The 20542-nt window shown below is 38.6% G+C and overlaps 1 protein-coding gene across 1 annotated transcript in view; it reads left to right on the top strand.

Moving 5' to 3' along the window:
- The window catches only part of LOC104081339 (triple functional domain protein-like), a 30706-nt gene that overhangs the window by 6646 nt on the left and 3518 nt on the right, over positions 1 to 20542 (top strand). Inside the window, exons 3-6 of the mRNA XM_009584039.1 lie at positions 3953 to 4067; positions 7468 to 7660; positions 8280 to 8792; positions 11855 to 11977. Of these exons, the coding sequence (XP_009582334.1) occupies positions 3953 to 4067; positions 7468 to 7660; positions 8280 to 8792; positions 11855 to 11977 (944 nt within the window). The remainder of the gene's footprint in view (positions 1 to 3952; positions 4068 to 7467; positions 7661 to 8279; positions 8793 to 11854; positions 11978 to 20542) is intronic.

Raw genomic sequence — 20542 nt, 5'->3', positions numbered from 1 at the left:
CAGCAGGTACCTCTTCGATCATTCTTAGGCTGTAATTCTATATTGCTTTGTTTCAGTATTTGCTTTTCATTTATTCCTTTCATTTGTTTTCAGGTGGATATATTTAACAGATCTACTCAACGTAATTTCTTTTTTTTTGCACAGTCTAAGTACTTCATCACTTTGAAAAAACTGTTTCAGTAGTTCTTCTTCCTGTGCCACAAATCACAGTAGATCTGATGTGATTCACTTTTGCTTTCTCCTCCATTATCACAATCCAGTTTAGCCCCCTTCATTGAGCTGTTAATGATGTGTTTTTGTAAGTGAAAAAAATGAGTGGATTTTTCATAATTTAGTGTATCTGAAGATGTATTTAGATGGAAGGGAATTCTTTCTCCTTGCCTCTGTTATCTGTAGCACCAGCCAGGATAGTTTTAAAAAAAAAAATTTAAAAAAAAAAAACAAACGTGAATTTAGAAGTAAATTTTGTACAACAAACAATGTACAAATGAGGACTATGGTGCAGATAAGTCATCTGGACTTGCTAAAATCTGTGTTCCTTGCATATCTTAAAATATGTTAGTGTAGCTGTGATGCTCAAACTGTTAAGGAAAGGTAAAGTTAATGATTGGATGACAGTTGGAGTGAGAAGGAGAGATGTAGTCTCTGACAATTCAATTATGAAACAGATCTTGAAGCAGGTTTGTTTGGTTTTGGGTTTTTTTTGCTACGGCAGGAGGCAAGGAAGTACAGAAGAACAAATACTTCTGTGAAGTATTCTGTATATAGGTTGATAACTACAAAGTCCCAAAGCTCACCCAGCTAGCCTGAATCTGTACATACTGATTCAGGAATAAATTCTGTATTGGAAGTACCTGTCCTACATGAAACCAGTCTGACAGACTGGACTGCTTTATCTTGTATTGGCTGAAGTAACAAAATAACTTGATGTGTAGAATGCAAATGCTTGGGTGCAGCTTCCCTGTGAATCCTGCGTTGTTTTTCTAAAATTGCCAACAAAATGGTTCTCAAACAACAACAAAAGGGGGGGGGAGGGGAGGAGGAAGAGAAAAAGCTTCCTTGAACTGATTTTCACCGAACTGGGAAATAATCTGCTTAAGTATTGTGCGTCTCACCACCTGAAATAAAAAAACCTCCTAGAGATGTAACCATGAAGTATGAATGGAGTCTTGGATGCAATTTTTTTGTTAAGTTTAAACTGAAGTCTATTGAAGTACAGATGCTCTCACATCTCTACACATACATAAGGAGAGCATTTTCTTACAAGGTGCAATTATCTTGGTTTCAGATGAGGAAATAGCATTTGATAACTTGTCCTGCTTTTCAAACATGCCATAAAAGCCCACTGTTTGGCTTTACCTGAGTACTTTGAAACTAGGTAAAAAGGCATTTCCTGAAAAAAACTGCACTACTCAGCCTGTTGGATTTTGGTGCCGTTTGGAGTCCATTGACAAGACTGCTGTTAGTGATGTGCACTAGACAGAAGTCATTCATGTTGGGTGATCGTGAATGGATCAGCTACTCATATGACACGTCTTGCCATAAACAGAGAGAATGTCTCAGTACTGTGGGGGTTTTGTATAAAAGGAAAGGGGTAAAAATGGAAGTCCCACCGATGATAGTAGTAGCTTAATATGTTTTTGTTAAACCAAGACAAATAGGGGGCTGAGTTGGATAAAAACTATTGTGAGACAGGAAATTCCCACCTGATGCCTCATACATTGTTGCTTTTAACATTCCTGTTTGTGTATGACACAGGAGCATCAGGAACAAAGGAAATGAGAGTTGTTTGTTGGAAAAGGCCTAAGAAAGCTTTCAATATAGCTGATGAAAAACCACAAGTCTTAGGGACTTTTTTGCTTAATATTTACAATTTTGGTATCTGGTTTAAGACTGGATAGTGAAATTCTTTTCACCAAAAATCAAGGCTCTATTAATCTCTTCATTACTCATCTAGACCTGAAATTTGTGCAACAGATTTTGTCTTCAGCGTACAAAAATTTCAGGATATGATTTATCAGAAATCTAAGCACCATACTTTAAAAGTGGTTTTTCTCTCTGGTGTATGTGGAGGCCAACTGAAGTGGCATCCAAAATGACATAAAGAATATGGGTTTCTTTCCTCTGCCATGTTGGAAAAATGCATGATAGAGGAATTGCTGTGTGGGAAAGGCCTGGAGGATTGACCTGAGGTGACTGCGTGTAACAAGGCATTTGTTTAAAACGCTTAGAGAACGTTAAAGACAGTTCAGCGTATGCTTTTCCCTACTGGCTGCTGCTTTTTAAAGAAGAATTTGCACCCTGAGCAATTGAGCACTTTTTCTGGGGGGTTGGAATCAGTAGCGTTTACCAGTTGAAACATAAATTTTTAAGATCCTTAGCTGATGGCCTGCGGTGCACTGAGGAGAGCATTGAGGGCTGCAGCAGACTTTCAGCTAAGTGTGGTAGCTTTGGAGCCCAGTGATCACTCTGGAGCTGAGTGGAGGCCTGGGCTGTTGGACTCTCAGTCTTGTCATTTATCCTTCCTCTCTTGTGGCTTCTGTCTTGTTTTTTATCCTGTCACTTGCTATGTAAAAATCCTCAAAGCGCTCTGCTTGGCAAGTAGGTCAGGATGGTCAAGGCCAGACTTGCCTCTCTCCATTAAAAACAATGGAGTTATATCATTCTAATCTCTTGTCCCACTTAAGAGGGTCATGGAAGATAAGAAAATGAATTTCCTTTTAAGTTTAGGTTTCTGGCATTGCAGCTTGACAGAAATTTAAAGCTGCTTTTGCTTCTTCTGAGTTTCATTTGGTGTCTCCTGAGGAACACGTCCAGTGCAGACAGTCCCTGGAGACTTTGACAGCTAGGCTTAGTGTCTCTAGCAAGCACATGCAGACTGTTGCAGGAGGATAGTGATGAATTTTTGAGTGACTGGTTTTATTAATTTGCTTTTGGCCTTCCTTTCTAAGGGATTTTTTTAAAACTTTGTTTAGTAACATGGGTTTACAATGAGGAGCTGATTTACAATGAGAAATCATTCAGGACAGGGAATGGTGTTTTTCTGCGTTTCCATGGGACAGGAGAAAACAGTCCATACATCTGTGGTTGAGAACATATATGTGAAATTTAGCTTGTAAGAATGTGTCTGTGCTATTATACAAGTGTTGATAAAGACAGCCTACTGACTTGAATTTATCATTTAGTAATAGTAACATTTAGTTGTCACTAGCAAGGGGTTGGATATAAAATTGCATTTTAATGTTCAACTACAGTAGGTCTGTGCAATGTAATGAATGAGATGAATACATTTAAGTGGAACCACTCAAAGTCAGATTTTTTGCCTTACATATTAAGTGGATACAGATTTTCCTGCATTGCTAACAAAATTTAAAACTATAAACTGACAATTCAGAATCTGCACATCAGAACAGGGTAAAAATATAAATGAAATGCTTGAATAGTATCCATCTACTCATCTAGTATATGCATTAGATGTGAGATACTACACACCTAAACTCTATGCTAGTAATGAAGTTAATGCTGAGTATCCTCTAAATACTTGCCTATGAAGTACCATAACTCTATCTTTAAATTTAATCTGTAAAATTGATGATTCAAAAGTTAAATATGTAGCAAAGCACCGTTGCTGGAGATGTCACACTGCCAGTCAAACTTGAATGTGATTGTAATGTGTAAGTGTAATGCTATGGTTATTCTTTGTGTCAATTTTTTTGACAGATACTTCCTCGTTGTAGGAATTGTGACAATATGGTGATTGACACTTCCAAAATTCAATTTTAAGCTGGTCTCTAAATGACAGTGTTGGTATTTAACTTGAAATAATTTCTTTTTTTAAGTGGACATTCATGAAACAGTGTAGGACTTAGGTTTTCCAAAAGTATTCTGAAGACTAGTTTTTCAAACAAGAATGGTGTTATGCTGTGGTCTTTTAACATGTTTAATTTTTCAGGTGGCAGAGATAAGCGTGGAGGTCCCATTCTAACATTTCCAGCTCGTAGTAATCATGATAGAATACGGCAAGAAGACCTTAGAAGATTAATTTCATACCTAGCTTGTATTCCTAGGTAAGTGATGGTCACTTGATAAGTTCTGAAGTTATAAAACAAAAATAAATGGAATATGTTGCAGTCCACCCACAAGCTAGAAGGCTGCACGGGTTAAGAAAATGAGAAAATTCATACCAAGTTCTGTCAGTTACTGTTTTCAAACTGCTTTTTGGAAGAGACCTGAATAATTACTCTGCCTTGTAGAAGGAAGGCTGTTGGCAGAACGGCTGGCGTGCTTTAGCTGGAAGTAGTTTGTGTCTTGAAATGGTACTGCCATGCCATATTGCTGTCACTGTGTTGAAGATTGCAGATACAACTCAAAGGCTTTCAGTACATCAATAATTAGAAACATGCTGGTCATCATTCACAATATGCCTTGTGTGGACTAAGGTCAGCACAAGACTCCTAACTGTTATTTGTATTAGATAAGTTACAGTGTCCTGATATAACACAGGAATAACCAGGAGAGAGATATGTAAAATTGCTTGTACAGGTCTCAGATAAACCTGTGGAGAGATCTGTGAAGGTACTGATATCATTGTATTGTCAACAATTTAAACTATGAATTACAATGTGCTATTTAAATAAATCGGCAGAAGTCAAATCCAGTGGTTTGTGTGTGTGTGTATATACACACACCCATATATATATCTAAAAAAAGGTTTTACACATATATTTAAAAAAAAAGTTATATATTATATATATGTAAAAAAGTTTATTCACATAAAACTTTATTCCTAGTAGTAATGGAATTAGGGACAAAAATGATCATAAGACCCGGACTTTAGGTCCATCTCAGAATCTGCCAACATGTGGTGCAGACTGGAGCAACACTGGCTGTGCTTGAATATGTTTGCCTATGACCTCAAGGAGCAGTTGTCATTACAGTTGAAAAAAATCACTTGGACAACATCCCTGAATACAGTATCTTCCATATTTCTGTAATGTGTTAATTTATAGGCAGTCGTCTTTGCACCTGATGTAATCAGATGTTGGTTTCAGATTTACAAAAGTGCTTTCATAAAAATAATTTCAAGATATCTAGTTGACAGTGTGTACGGCCTTCCTTAAGAGTGGTTGTTGGTAATTCAATTATTCTAGTCTTTATTTCACTTTGAAGTGTAGGAGTGTTTAGTACTTTTTTTTTTTTTTCCCCTAAGAGTTAACTGGGGGATTTTGGGGAGGTAGAGGAGGGAGGACGGAGAGAAGGCTTGAGATTTTTACTTCTGAAATAATTTGACTTCACATTTGAATGTTTGACATGTATTCTAGCCCTCTAGAGCTTCAAGTCACTAGAGAAGTTAATAGATAAATATGCATCAAAATATGCCCAAGAGAGTTTTCTAGAGATAATCTGGCAAAATACTGTGGTCCTCCGGCAAAAGTTGTATGTTAGTTTAGCATCAATAGATTTAAAATGAAAAGAAAGTTAGTGTAGGTTTTATATCTCAAAGCATGGCAAAGCTTTGAGAATAAAGGGAACTTTATTAAAAGCAAGACTCATTTTCATACAAGTCATGTTTTAGGGACTGATCATGCAACTCTTGCTAATTAAGAAGTCCCATTTGGTCTGTCTATTAGTTACTGCAGTACTGTTACTCTACATAGCTGAAGATTTAGAGGTATCAGTTGTTTGGCAAGAGATCTAAACACTTAAGCTGATCGTCTCACAATTTTACTAGTTTAACAATTTATCTGACTTAAAAATACTGCTAAACTTAAGTCATCAGTGCTGTAGTTCAGGTTTACCTAACAGATGACCTTGGCTGACTAAAGCCTCCTAGAACAATTTTTTGTGATTCTTGGCCAAAGGGGATTCATGGTTTTTTAGATGATGGGGCCACATGACAGGAGGACACATCTGCATTGTATCACATGATGAGGGGCTGCTTAGTACACTCCAGTAGATATGTGCCTCATATGAATTAGTGGCAAGCACTCTTCCTCACGCAATGCTCAGTTTGTGTGGTAGGATAGGGATGGGCTGAGCAGCACTCGTATAAGAGCATACAGCCTTTCAATAATGGGTGTATCTTTAAAACAGTAGTTGTTTTTGTCCTTTAATCCTGTGAGGCTGTTAGAAAACATTTTCACCATGGTCAGAAAGTTGTATGTTGTAGCCTACACGTATTCCAAGCTAGTCAATTTTAATGTGTTTTCCTGCTACCATTGCCATTTTTGGCATTCCTATGGACAGGTGGTACAGCTGGCATGTATCTTAATAAACTCCTTTTTTAAATGGTGGCTTGTTTGTTTTTCTTAAACCAACTTTTAAAAAACTCCTAAGGAAACCTGTATTACCACTTTTTTCGGAAGCTCTTCTGTTCTCCTGTATTAGTCATAACTCATCTTTCATACAGTGTGGCCAAGGAGACTGTGTAAAGTATGCCAGTGAAGCTTTCCTATTGCTTGGAGACTCTGAAAACCTCACCACATGAACTCCAGAATTGCATTTGCATTACTCACATCCCTGAAAGTGACTCATGTACTCAAACAATGGACGTTTGGTCCCTTTTGATAGTCCATTGGCTATGATGCATTGGTTTTGAAATATTTTCCCCTTCCATGTTAACAAGGTCATGTAGCAAATTCTACTGGAACAAAATCAAAGTTTCTGATGTTGGTAGGGATTGCCGCTTTTGATCAGTGGCAAGCACTAAGTGTACAAAAGGTATTGATGAAAAGAAACTAAACCTGCCATTCTCAGAAGAGTTGTCAGAGAATTTGGGTGTAAAGTCTGACAACTTTTGGACAGCAAAGTTGAGCTCAAATTTTGTAGAAACAGGTTGATGTGGTTTTCTTCACAGCCATAAAATGCTTTCTTATCCATTAACTACCCACAAATCGATTCTGTTACAGAAAGAATTGTCAATAAAGGGGTTTTTTCCCCCTCTACAAACTCTAACTCTCAGATAATATGGGACTAAATCTGAGACAGTTTTTAAAAAAGTTGCAGAAGTGGTAGGTAAGAACAGTATGCCATCTTCTGTCTTTTAGAGCATCCCCTCAGTCATTAGAAAGGCATGAATATTGTCATCAATAAAGTGTGTGTGTGTTCTGAAGAGTCAATTGTAAATTAATTACATATTGCTGCTTCAGTAAATGGTGTGTTTAATGTGTGTGTAAGGTGAATGAGAAACAAGACTGGAAGATGAATCACTGAATATAAACAATGAAAATGAAAGAGGAGATAAAGGCAGATTATCAAATCAGCAACAGGTGTAAAGCTATCACCCACAAGGAGTGTGGCAGGGGGGGGTTCAGCAGATCTGCTGTACATGTCAGCTAGTCAACAGCAAGACCCTAGGGTGTTATGGTTAGCTGAGGAGACCACGTTCATTAGGCAATGTGGTGCAGTAGAGTGCTGTGTTTGAAGTTGTAATACTTGCTTGTTAACCTTTTCTTCTTTCTTCTGCAGTGAGGAAGTATGTAAACGAGGATTCACCGTCATTGTAGATATGCGTGGGTCAAAATGGGACTCCATAAAGCCTCTGCTGAAGATTTTACAGGAATCTTTTCCATGTTGTATTCATGTTGCACTGATAATCAAGCCAGACAATTTCTGGCAGAAACAGAGGACTAACTTTGGCAGCTCTAAGTTTGAGTTTGAGGTAATTTCCCCTATGGTATACAAATTTACATTTATTTCGTGGTTTTAAATGTGCTCACTACTGATCAGATAAATTATGTTCTAGATGAGAGGAGGGGTACATTAGGCCAGTGGTGCTAGAGGGAATGTGGTTTTCTTCATGTATTTAGGCTAGGTAGTTGTGCATGTTGTCATTTATATTCTTTCTCTGGAATTAGGGTTTTACCCCTAATGGTAAAAAGTTAGGTTTCATCTGCTTGTTGTCTTGGTCTGCATTGTGGTAATTGTGATATCACAGCATCCAGAGGAAAGCAGCTTTGCTGTTATCCTCCTGCTGCTTTAGAATACACAAAGTCAAAACTTAATCAAAACAGTAGTCAAAAGAGTGGTTGCTGGTTTCTCCTTAAGTGTAGTGAGGTAAGAAAGAAAGAAAATATTTCTCATTTGCAGAAATACCTGCAAGACAGGAGGCTGATCAGAATTGATATTTGAAAAGAAGTGTATGAGAAAAGTTAAGTCATGTGGACTTTATGAGCAAAATGATCAACACTTACAAAGAGAAAAAACAAAAACTTGACAGAAAATTTCAAATTCATTTCAGTAACAGTATTTTTTTTTAATTTTCATTTTTATTTTTTTAGACAAATATGGTGTCTCTGGAAGGCCTTACCAAAGTAGTTGATCCTTCTCAGTTAACCCCAGAATTTGATGGCTGTTTGGAGTACAACCATGAGGAGTGGATAGAAATCAGAGTTGCCTTTGAGGACTACATTAGCAATGCAACCCATATGCTGTCCAGACTGGAGGAATTGCAAGATATATTGTCAAAAAAGGAAATGCCTCAGGACCTGGAAGGTGCTCGCAATATGATAGAGGAGCATTCACAATTAAAAAAGAAAGTCATTAAGGCCCCTATCGAGGACCTTGATGTGGAAGGGCAAAAGCTGCTCCAGCGGATACAGAGCAGTGATAGCTTTCCCAAAAAGAACTCTGGGTCAGGGAATGCAGACTTACAGAACCTTTTACCCAAAGTATCTACCATGCTGGACAGGCTGCACTCAACACGGCAGCATCTGCATCAGATGTGGCATGTGCGGAAATTGAAATTGGACCAATGTTTTCAGCTCAGGCTTTTTGAGCAGGATGCTGAAAAGGTAAGGGATTGGGGGAGGGGGGTATAAATGGGCACTGCTTGACGGACTTGAAAGAAGTACCACGGATAACTGGAAAGAGTAATTTTTCTTTTTGGAGTTAATCACTAGCCTTTTAATGAGAAATAAAGGATTTCTTGATTGAGAGTGACTCTTAGTCTTCTGGAGTAAAGGGGATGGGGTAGTAATTCTAAGCTGTAAAGAACACAGGTGGCTCTCACCAGAGAAAATTTTAAGTCATAGTGACTTTAAAGCTTTTTCTTTTGTAAGTTTTTGTTCCAAACAGATGCTTTTGCGTGCATCAAGTGAAGATGAATGCTGTATACTTTATAAATACAGATGACTAAGGACTACATTGGTCTTCTTTTAAGCAACCCTTGGGATTTGAGTGACAGGCAGTCGACAAAGTGTGAAGAGGCTGACATGGGGAACTGCTTCATTGATGCAGGATTTAAAGTCCCAGGCTAAAAACTGATGTATCTCTTTTGACAGTGCATATGTCATTAACAGGGGACTGAGTGATCTCAGAATGTTTCGGGCTAACCAGTCCCTTCAAATGAAAAAGCCCTTGATTGTCATGGAATTTGAAGAGGAAATATGGCAGGCAGTGCACTTTTAGATGAGCTCAAATAAGATCTATTTTCATATAGAATGGTATTGCAATCACTTACTATTATCTTGTTACCATGGAACAAATAGCTTTAAGGAAGGGTGGGGAGTTTTTCTCTGGGAGAAGTAGTAACTACTATACACTCAAGTGGTAAGTATGGTCTTTGTCAGATGTCTTAAAATATTGTATGTAAGAATGCCTGAACTGGGTGAGACCAAAGGTCTGTGTTAAACCAGTATCCTGCTCTCCTGCAGTGGTCATAAGCAGATGCATGGGGAAGAGTAAAAGCAGAGCAAACATATATAATACTTCTCCTTCCTCCTTCTTCCTCTGTTTTCTTCCCCTGTACTTTCCCTTACCCTCATTATTTCAGCTCAGGGACTTTCTTTACACTACTCTTAATGGTTTCTGCTGTGTTTGAAAAAAATATTTTTTTTTAAAGTACCATTTAAAGTAAGTGTCTACTGAATGGCTATAGCAGAAAATAGTAGGGGCATGTGAAGAGTTGAAAAAAATCTGGTCAAGTGAATTTAGAGTTATAAAATTATTTAGAAAATAACAAGCTGTTGGTCTAGTATAGCTCTTTAGCAACCTTCCAGCATGAACAAAATATATTTTGGTGGTGCTCATGTGCTATTGAAAGCTATGTTCTTCATTTACTCATCTAAAAGTTGCCTACATAACTTCGGCTTTAAGAAACTCCTTGTGAAATACTTGAGCCTGTGGGGTTTATCTCTGTCCTGCCATGTGGTTGCATAAGCTCCTATCTGTGTTTTCTAGGTTCCTGATTCCAAGAATAAGTCTGTATTAAATTAACGCATCTTTCTTTCAAAATATAGGGAAATGTTAGGCACCTCGAAATGCAGTTGACAGCAGCTATCATACCTGGGACTTCAGCCTCTCATCAACCAATAAAAAAAGATTAAAAAGGAGGTTTGTGTAGTATCCCAACTCACTTTTGGATTAAGGCCCCTGCCTTAATCTACTTGCAGCCCTTATTTCGCTGCTTGTGTCAGATTAGATTTCATAGCTCAGGGCTTCTTTATCAGTGTATGTCTGTGTGGTTTATTTAGGTGCGGGAAAGGGCTGGATCTTTCTTGGAAAAATAAAGGGTATTGGATGGGGAGAAATAAACATGTTCATTTTGGAGGACTTGCACAACTCTTTGCACGAGAAATCTGGACTGGTTCAGGAGAAGAGAAGGCAAAAAAGGGGTGAGATAGGAGGGAATCTGATTGGAATTGCCCTGTAGGTATCTGAAGGCAGCAAAGTCAGACTACATAGAGAAAGGTGGTCACGAGCAGGACCAGTATCTATTTTAAATAATGTTCTAACACATCTTCACTGTAGTCTAGATGAGAAACTGAAAATTTTAGGAGTATGTGATCAGCTGTCTCAGTTCTATAAGCTCTTAAAACTTTTTTTTTTGGTTTACAGTCCTTACCGTATTGTGATCTACTTATAATTTGATTTGTCATGTACCTGGGTGGAATAATGGTTTTGATAATATTGTTCTGTTAGCCAGCATATTTTAAAAGATCTTTAAATGAGTGCTTATTGCTCATTGGTACCATTTTTTTCTGAACAATCTTTTTCAGCTTATCCAGGGAATAGGCGGGTCTTCTGAGCTGAGATATAGCAAAGATTTCAAGACCGTTGCGGGAGTGGGTGGTGGTGGTGTTAAACTTAGCCTTTTGCTGTGTTGCTTGGTCTTTGAAAACTTTGTCTTCCAGTGCCACTGTTAACATACCTATGTACCTCCATTGATGGTCATTGTCAGATAAGGTCTTTTCTAAAATTTCTTTGAATATTAAAATGCTTTTTTTTGAAAAAAACAAAACAAAACAAATCGCCATATTTAAAAATTATCTTTAAACTTGTCTGGAAGAAAGCGTGTAACTCCGTGCTCAAGTATAGTTTTTTTAATTTGTTTAGCAATAGAAAAGTTGTTTTCAAATCTGCTGTAAAGCTATGAACTAAAAATATTAAACTTGCTGCTGAAGTACTTGATCAGCAAGAATGAATTTATATTTAATTTCCATGAGTTGCCATTTTCATTCTGAACTACTAAGTTCCTGACATAAAATGCTGATGCTAGAGAACGTATAAGCTTGGTAACTCAGGGCTGTGCTCCAAGCCTATTTGTTTACTATAACTTCTTTGTAGTAATGAAGCTTATGACTTTATGATTATGACTTTACTGTAGCTTGTTGAGATAAACACCTATAGTAAAGATTTAACAGCCTCAGCTGTTTGGTCCAGAAAATCAGATTTCAGCAATGATTTGGTTAAAATGTGTGGTAACTTAGAATGGAAAGAGCATCAGTGTTAATTTTCGTGGCCTTAGACTCTTTCTGTCTTCTGTGTTCACAGATTTCTCACATTACTTGTCTATGATTTCTGCCATAACAAATTAGTGATTTTTTTTTTTTCCCCCCTTAATATTTTCTTGTAGATGTTTGACTGGATCACACACAACAAAGGTCTGTTTCTGAACAGCTACACGGAGATCGGAACCAGTCATCCCCATGCAATGGAGCTTCAGACACAGCACAATCACTTTGCCATGAACTGTATGGTAAGAACAGGCCTCACTTCACAACACTGACATGTTGTCTGTTTGCTCTGTGTTAAGGCAGAATTCATAAATCATACACACAAATCATTCCTTCTGTTACAAGTAGTGCAAATTTGTGTATGAGCAGTGAAAAATAAAATACAAAGGAGGAAGATAAAGGGTAACCAAGTACAGAGGTACGGTGATCAAGCAACAGAATTATTTTGGCAAATGGCAGTATTCAATACAACCTCAGCACTTCTCAAATATAAGCATCCAAACTTCTAAAACCTGGGATATGTGTTTGAGTACTGCTTTGAGTCTTGTAGGACACTTCAGAGAATCATGTATAATATGGAATTTAGTGCTCCATACGGAAAGAAATAGCTCTCAGGATCTCTGAAGAGATTACAACTCAGACAAAAAATTGTGAGAAGCAGTGATCAACAGCTGAGCCTGGTCTAATGATTTTCCATAGTTTTAAGAAAGCACACTTCTCATTTCTGGCACAGTAAAATGGAGCTAAAACAAACAATCTTTTTGTCAAAAATCATCTTAGGATGAGCTATCAGTAGGCTGCAATTAAAAATTTAGATTTTAACTGGCAGTGAGTGAAAGCTGCTTATTTTCAGTTTCATGAATTCCTGTTTGAACATGGGGACTAAATTCTCAAGTACATTTTAGGTCTTTTTCACTAGGAGGATTGGAGGTGTTTAAATAACTTTGGGAGTCTGGGCCTAAATCCAGTCCCTGGCTGCCAGCTCAATGGAGGAAGAACACTACCAGTCTTGTTAGAAATTAACATCCTTGGCGGCCCAAGGATGGGAATTGAATTAAAGTATGGTCGAAACAATCAACTCTTGCAAGAGGGTGTTTTTGTAGGACAGGACTACTAATTGTGGAAAGAGAGAGTGGCAAAGTAAACTTACCTAGGTTATGTGTCTTGCTGAAATAATGGAAGGACTAGCAAGGCAGCTCTTGTGTATGGTATAGCTAGAGTTAAGGCAATAGAAGACATGAGTAGAGAAGGTACATTTTCTTCTTTTGCAACTCAGCTATGTTTGCAAAAGTTTAAAAAAATAAAAATCAATATGAACTTTTTGAAAAGAATAAAGCAAATGCTGGGGAACATTGTAATTAAGTTATGTAACATCATATATGCATGTAACTTTGACTGTTAGGTTTGGAAGGTATAGTTCACTCCACGGGCATGGGGAATTACTCCTTTATGGAGTACCTCATTGTTGTTGCTCATTGCTCTGCCTATGAAGTAGAGCAGAAAGAAACTCACAGAAGGACAAGAGGTGTCTTTGACATGAGATGACTTTTGGAACTTAGTAATTTTGGATGGCCTTCCAGGCAATTCTTGGGCTTGTACTCTAAAGGCTAAATTCTTCCTTTGTCAGCCTTTTCTGGTATTAGTCACTGTTGTCCTCTTTTCTTCAAATTGGATGACTTTTTTTTTTCCCCCCTCCTAATTCCATACTGTTCAGTTGCTATCAACAGTAGGAGGTACTTGAGCATAATCCCTCCTGCTCTGCTTTTGCTGTTAGTCTTTTGCTGTTAATCTCTGTTTTGCCTGTAGTAGTCAAATGCATTAATTACAGAGGACTTTTTCTCAGCCTGTACAATGATTTCTTGAAGCATGCAAGGAACAGCTTAAATTTGGAGCAAATTAAACAGTCCAAATATTCAAAAGGGGAAAAACAAGCTGCAGTTCTTCAGTGTGTTTCTGTACCCCAAAAAGGTGGTTCTTTGGCACAGAATAGGAAAATACAAATTCAAAATGATCAGTCTCTCATTTTGATTTAAGCAGCGTTCAGATTTTCTGGATTTTATTTGGTTAAATGGCAGAAGCCTTACATGTAGATGAGGGGGAAAGATTAAACTGAATGTGACATAAAAAATGACGTGAACTGATTGAATTTTGGCAGGCCTTATTTTTCATTAGCTTTTAACTGGAAAAATGTCGGGCAGTCTTAACTCCTGCAAGCATGTTCAGCTTCTCCCTGACCATTCTTCACATACACTCTGTGCTTAACAAGCTACTATTTGTTCACTGTTCCTGTCAGTGTAACTCTTCAGTGATCAGAGTTGATTTAAGAACTCTCACGCGAATACTCTAACACTAGAGATGGAATTTAACTTTTAACCCATCTACAACCATACAAATATATTTAATTGGATGGGGTAGAGGAAGGATGAGTGGCAACTACGTATAAGGTTTCTTATACGCAGGAGATTGTGAAGGCTTTTCACTGTGGCCTTAATTGGACCCTAATAGATCTTGCTTTCCAGGCAGTTTCCTTAGGCTCACTTGAGGTGGGGAAGGGCTGTTCAAAGGATAAATGCTGCCCAAGCAGCTAAACGCAACCTCTTGCACTTGCTCACAGCTTAACCCTGATAATTGATGTTGCAGCTGCTTTTCCCAATGCAATGTGGTTGCCGCAGGGCACATGCTCCCTTCACAGCAGGTGCTACCCTCTGTCAATAGCTGGCTCTCCCATCTCCCCTTCCTTCCCAAGTAGCAGCTTGGCTTTCCGAGAGGTGCAGGAGGGCAACTTCTGCAGCTGCTTACGCCAAACTCGGGTGAGAAAGAGTGACGGCCTTTGGGTGAGATGCCAAAATTTTAATCTGGTCTTCCAGTCTGAAATGAGCCACCTGGATGTAAACCATTGTGAAAGCTATGTAGTTCCATTCATGAACAGGAGTTGGTTACATCAAGGACAAGAGGATTTGCTGAATATTTCTTTTTTTTCCTTGTAATGGCTTTCTGCCATTTTTAGAATCTGATTTTCAGGATTACAGCACAAAGTAGTTGGAAGTTTAAACCAAATGTTGCAAAACAAAAAGGTGAAGAATACATTGGGGGAGGAGATTTAACTGTACTTTCAGCAGTTTCATTAGCAAGTGATATGTCTAGGAATCTTTTGTATTCAGTATATGGTAGGCTCATGTGGTTGCACTTCAAGGTAACAGGAATAAGTTTATGAAAGTCTTAAGCTTAATACACAGCCTGGTTCTCATTGCAGTGAAACTGTCCCAGAGAAAAACTGGATAGGTGCAGTGATGTGCATTCAAGATGGACATACATTGAATTACCATTGCTTAACACACAGGTTGATGTGGCTAAAAAGGCTGCTGTCTGAAAGATAGTTCACATGTGCAGCTGTAGGTATGTGACCTGATATTACTGAATTCAAGAGGCTGTTTACTGATAAATGTCAAGGCTGTGTCTTTATAGGGCAAGTAGATCCCATGTTGCCTAACTATGGGGAATAATAAACTCACAATGATTCTCCTCTCTAAAGATGAGGATGGATTTTCAGTACAATTTAAAAGGCCTGCTTTCAGCAACAGTAAATTGCTATTGTCAAGTCCTGAGATTTATTTGAGTCAAGCAATACTCAGTTTCAGCTTGAAGTTCCTCGTTGGGTGACTAAACCAATGCTTCACTTCTCAAAACAAGTTTTTAGTACCTTTTAGGGGAGAAACTGCAAATAAGGCATCACAGGAGTTGCAAATACAAAGTTTTTGAGCTGCAAAAACAAAGTACCATGCAAGAGTGGGAGTGACTGATTCTGTGTCTGTCCACTCTTTTTCCTGCCATTTTCCATATGCCTGCTGGGACACAAGGGAAACAAAAGCAGTCATGTGAAATATGGGTGAGGAGGAGGATGTTATCCACTTGAATATTTTCTTCTACTCTTCTTGTTAGACCAAATGGCCTTGCTTTCATTACAGCTTAAATGTGCCCCTCACTGCACTGGTGAGGGTCAAAATGATTGGAAAGAGATGTAAGCAAAAAAAAAACTTTCTTTGGAGAAAGTTGACACTGGCTACTATTAAAGGGCGTGCTATGATTACTTCTTGTCTCTAGGACCATCAGTAGAAGCTATGTTTATTAACCGTAATCCAAAAAGTCCTGTGTCAATTGTAAGCATATTGCTAAGTTAATTAATGTTCTCCAAACAGGCTGTTCGCATATACTAAACCACTTTATCAATGTAGTAATCAAATAATTAATGTCATCCAAAAAGAGAGTGCCAGAGATGAGCACTGGTGAGAGTTTTGGGAGGTTAAAATAAAAGTATGAACACACGCTTGAATATCACTGGGTTTACAGAGTTAAAAGTTACAAAGATGACTTACTTGGCTTGACTTGCTCAAATCCAGCCACAGGGACTGGTACAAATGAAAACATTAAGAAGGTCAGGTGAGGTAAAATCAGCTTAGCTGACAGCTAGTGGGACTTTTTCCTCTTCCTTTGTACTACTGATATTTCACTCCTGAGATTCTTTTTTTTTAAATATGTATTTTTATAACCATACAGAGTTGTCGCTTGAGATAGACTTAAGCACCATGTGAATTCTAGACTGCCCTGGGTCCTCAGGGTACCTCAGGCTTCAGCAAATGAGAGCAAGACCACAGGTTGTGAATTGTGTGTTCCTTCTCAGATTGCTCTGAAATGCAGATTTTCACAAAAGACTTTGTGCAGAATGGTGAACAGTAGTAAGCTAGCTCTTCTGTCTCCAGGGGGACATGTCTGTCTTGTGTTTTTTGGTGGTGAGTGTCCTGGTTCCGGCTGGCATAGGGTTAACTTTCTTCCCAGTAGCTGGGGGTGGTGGTGGTGCTGTGGTTGGTTTTGGTATGAGAGGAGTGTTGATGGCCCATTGATGTTTTGGTTGTTGCTGGGTGGTGCTTGCACCAGGGACTTTTTGGCCTCCCATGCTCTGCCAGGTGCAGGGGAAGCTGGAGGGGTGGGGGAGCATAGCCAGGGCAGTTGACTCAGCTGGCCAATGGGGTATTATATACTGTGTGATGTCATGCTCAGTATAAAAACTAGGGGGAGGGGGCTTGCCCCCCTGTTCGCGACACGCGGTCAGTGGTTGGTGAGCAGTTGCATTGTGCATCGCCTGCTTTGTATATTCTGTTACTGTTGTTGTTATCGTTGTTATTATTACTGTTCTACTTTGTTTTATTTCCATTATTAAACTGTTTTTATGTCAACCCGCAAGTTTTTCTACTTGTGCTGTCCCGATTCTCTCCCCCATCCTACCGGAGGCAGGGGGTGAGCGAGCGGCTGCATGGTGTTTAGTTGCTGGCTGGGGTTAAACCACGACAGTGGGATTTTGGTTTTGTTTTTAAACTAATAGGTTGCTCAGGCAGGGCTTTCAGTAAAAATAAATAAAAGTTAAATGGTAAAAGCCATCAACCGTCCAACCAATCTAACATCCCTAATAGACAAGATAAAGACTTGAAATGGGGATGAGGCAGTAGAGTAGGTAAAATGTATTCAGTCAAGTTTTTGGTAGTTCTGAATAACCATAGTTTAAGCAAACCATGGATTTGTGATTCAGGGAATGCACAGTTGTGGATCCTGGTCAGACTGGGAGGATGTTTTTTGAGTGCACATTTGTAAGGGAACCTTTCTGGTGCCCAGAGCAGTTAATGCTTAGATGCAATGTCTGGATGCCACGAACCTGAGAAGAGACTGAAAAGGCAAAATGAGTTCAGGCTATTTCCAGCTTCTGAGAAGCACTCCAAAGTCAACAAGATGAAATAGAATAGGCTAGATGTGCAACCCTTAAGAAGGAAGAAGCAAATAAACAGGTTTTAAAAAGCAATCAGCTGGTGAGGTGTTAATACAGCAACAAGTATGTTCATGTCAATGGATCATGAACTAAAGGAATAGACAGTGGTGTTACTGCAAAGAAGCAAATCTATTTCACTCTTGATAGTTATTGGGGGTGCTGAACTTAAGATTTGTAAAGAAATTTCTCTGATTCAGTTGGTTCTACTAGAGAACTAGGTCCAGTTTAGAGCCCCATACTTAATGTTGTAATGGGAAACATCCAGATGAAAATGACGTGGCTGTAAGGAAAGGTTGAAGGCATGGGCATCTACTATGAGAAAGCGAAGGTAAGTGAAAAGTAAGAAAGGAAAGAAGGTGGTGTTGATGTTGGACTACATAGTCTTGCAGTAAGATTCCCCAGGTCCACCATGAAAAATGTAGGAAAGAGATGATAAATTCGAAGAAAGTTAGAGTGAAATTATATTTCACTTGTTCCAGTGCTGATAGCAATGGTTAAATAGTTACCTGAGAATATTTTGAGGATCCTTGTAGTTGAAGAACAGGTTAACATTTGCCTTAATTGTAGTCTGGATGTTGCCGAGTGGTTTGTTTTTTGTTGGAGTGGGGTTTTTTGGGGCTTTTTTTTGTTGGTTGTTTTTCACACACCCCCCCCCCAAGGGAAGAGATCCGGTGACGCCTTTAGTTGTCTTGCAGCCATCATGTTTGAAGTTTGGATTCCCAAACTGAGAGTTTTACTGTTGCTGCAAGAGCGAGAATAGAAGAGATGTTAGAAAATACTTAATCATTAAAGCAGGTGTTATTTCATACATTAATGCTACACCTTGTCTTGGTGGCCATTTGTGTGTGAAGTGGCAGATGATTTGGAAATTCCATTGCTAAAATATTTCCATCACAGACAGATAGTTCAAACCCACTATAGTCTATATAGAGGTGCCGGTTATGATGCTTATGGACCATGTCACTGAGATGGTTGTTTTTAACACTGAATGCTTAATAGTCTCTGTGTCAGAAAATTACTGTTTGAAATCTTAGAGCTAAACAAATATTTTCTAAATGGGTCTGGGAAAATCAGGAAATAAAATAGAACCTTCAGGGCACCTGCCAGCTTTATTTTGTGTTGAGTGTGATAGAAGTTCAGTTAAGCTGGCAGGCTGTCACCTATATTTTCCCCTGTATACCTGGGTACAGGCACACACCAAAGAATGACACAGTGCACTACAGCTTGTGTTAGGCTACCAATCTGTGTTGCCTTGCTGAGCAATGCTTTTTTGTATGTACACTCCCTTTAGGGAATAATTCTGCAATGAGGAGCTTTCCAGATATTGTAAGGTGTCTTTTCAGCTTCTGGCTAAAGGGTATTGTGAGAGAAAATAATTTTATTAAGTACATTTGTGTACTTACTATATGTACTGTAATACACTAACTTGAATTGTTCCCTTTTTAATTTTGTTACAATAGTCATATGTGACACAATGAAAGAAATGCAGTATCACTTTAGCCTTTCACTTTTTAGACAGTTGATACACATTTAGTCGTTGCAGATGTTTCATGCAGATTCACATGATGCAAATGAGATGGCTGAATAAGTCTTTCACAGTTATTACCTGATAGCTGTTGCTTCTTTAACTAAAACCAGGATGTAAATCCATGCAATGAATAAGACATCAGTTCCTGGGGAATAGCACCAGCTTACTTGAAACTTGAGTGCTTCTCAAGCATTATGCAAAATATACATTTGTCGTATAATAAGGGCAGGGGACCTGCCTACCCTTTTAGAAAATTGAACAAAATTTGTTAACCTTCTAGGATCAGTTAAAGACAGTCCAATTGCAGTGAGTTGCTATTTGAGACTCTTTTCCTCCTTAACTAAATCTGTCTCTTTTGGGACATTGCGTTCTAAAATACTGATGCTTAAACCTTTAGTAAATATATCAGGTAGTGAAGGATATGATAGTGCAGGAAAAAAATAGATTGAGATTATTGTAAGATTTTTTTTTTTGAGGAAAGGAATGTAGTATACATAGCTTGGAAGGTGTTCAACTGTCAGCATATTAATTCATATTCATACTGCTACAGGGAGTATACTTCCACACTTGTGAAGCCAGATTGCTGTGGGAAAACGAATGCATTTTAACCACAGCTCCGTTTTGATTTGTTTAATTTCACATTTATAGTGCCTTGTCCTTCATATCTAACTGATGTTCCAGAATTTCCAAAATTCCTTTATTATGATACATAAACAGTTCAAATGGCAGTCTAATATAGCCTTTATTCTTTTCTCTTTTAAGACTTGTTTTTTTCACACCACTGTAAAGACCATGTAATGGCTTTCTGGATTCATTTAGCAGTCTCGTATTTGTGCTACATACACTTTAATAGACCTAAACGCTCTCCAGTCTTGTAAAATTTGTTGGAAATAGCAGTTCTGTTCTCATCCAGTTGTTCGGCTGTGCTTAAGAGGAGAGCATAGATGAGTGGGATAACCTAAAAAATGAAAAGGTAGTATTGTGCAGGAAGGAAAAACAGCCAACGTGACACTGCTGTGCACAATTTATTAAGTGGATGTCATGGTTTAACGCGGCAGGCAGCCAAACACCACATAGCTGCTCACTCACTCCCCCCATCCCCAGTGGGATGGGGATAGAATCGGAAGGGTAAGAGTGAGGAAAAACTCGTGGGTTGTGATAAAGACAGTTTAATAGAACAGAAAAGGAAGTGAAAATAATAATAATAATAATAATGATAGAACATACAAAACGGGCGTACCTGCGGAGCAATGCCCAAAAAACCAGCGATCGCTACTTCCTGGACGTGCCTACCATTCATATGCTGAGCATGACATCACATGGTATGGAATACCCCATTGGCTAGCAGGGCCAGCTGTCCCGGCTATGCTCCCTCCCAGCCTCTTGTGCATGGGAAGCTGAAAAGTCCTTGACTAGCAGGGTACTTAGCAACAACTGAAAACATCAGTGTGTTATCAACATTCT

The sequence above is a fragment of the Fulmarus glacialis genome, unplaced genomic scaffold (genome assembly GCF_000690835.1).
Source record: "Fulmarus glacialis isolate BGI_N327 unplaced genomic scaffold, ASM69083v1 scaffold4668, whole genome shotgun sequence".
NCBI classification, from domain to species: Eukaryota; Metazoa; Chordata; class Aves; order Procellariiformes; family Procellariidae; genus Fulmarus; species Fulmarus glacialis.
The sequence above is the reverse complement of the archived record's forward strand: the minus strand, read 5'-3'. Positions and strand labels throughout refer to the sequence as shown.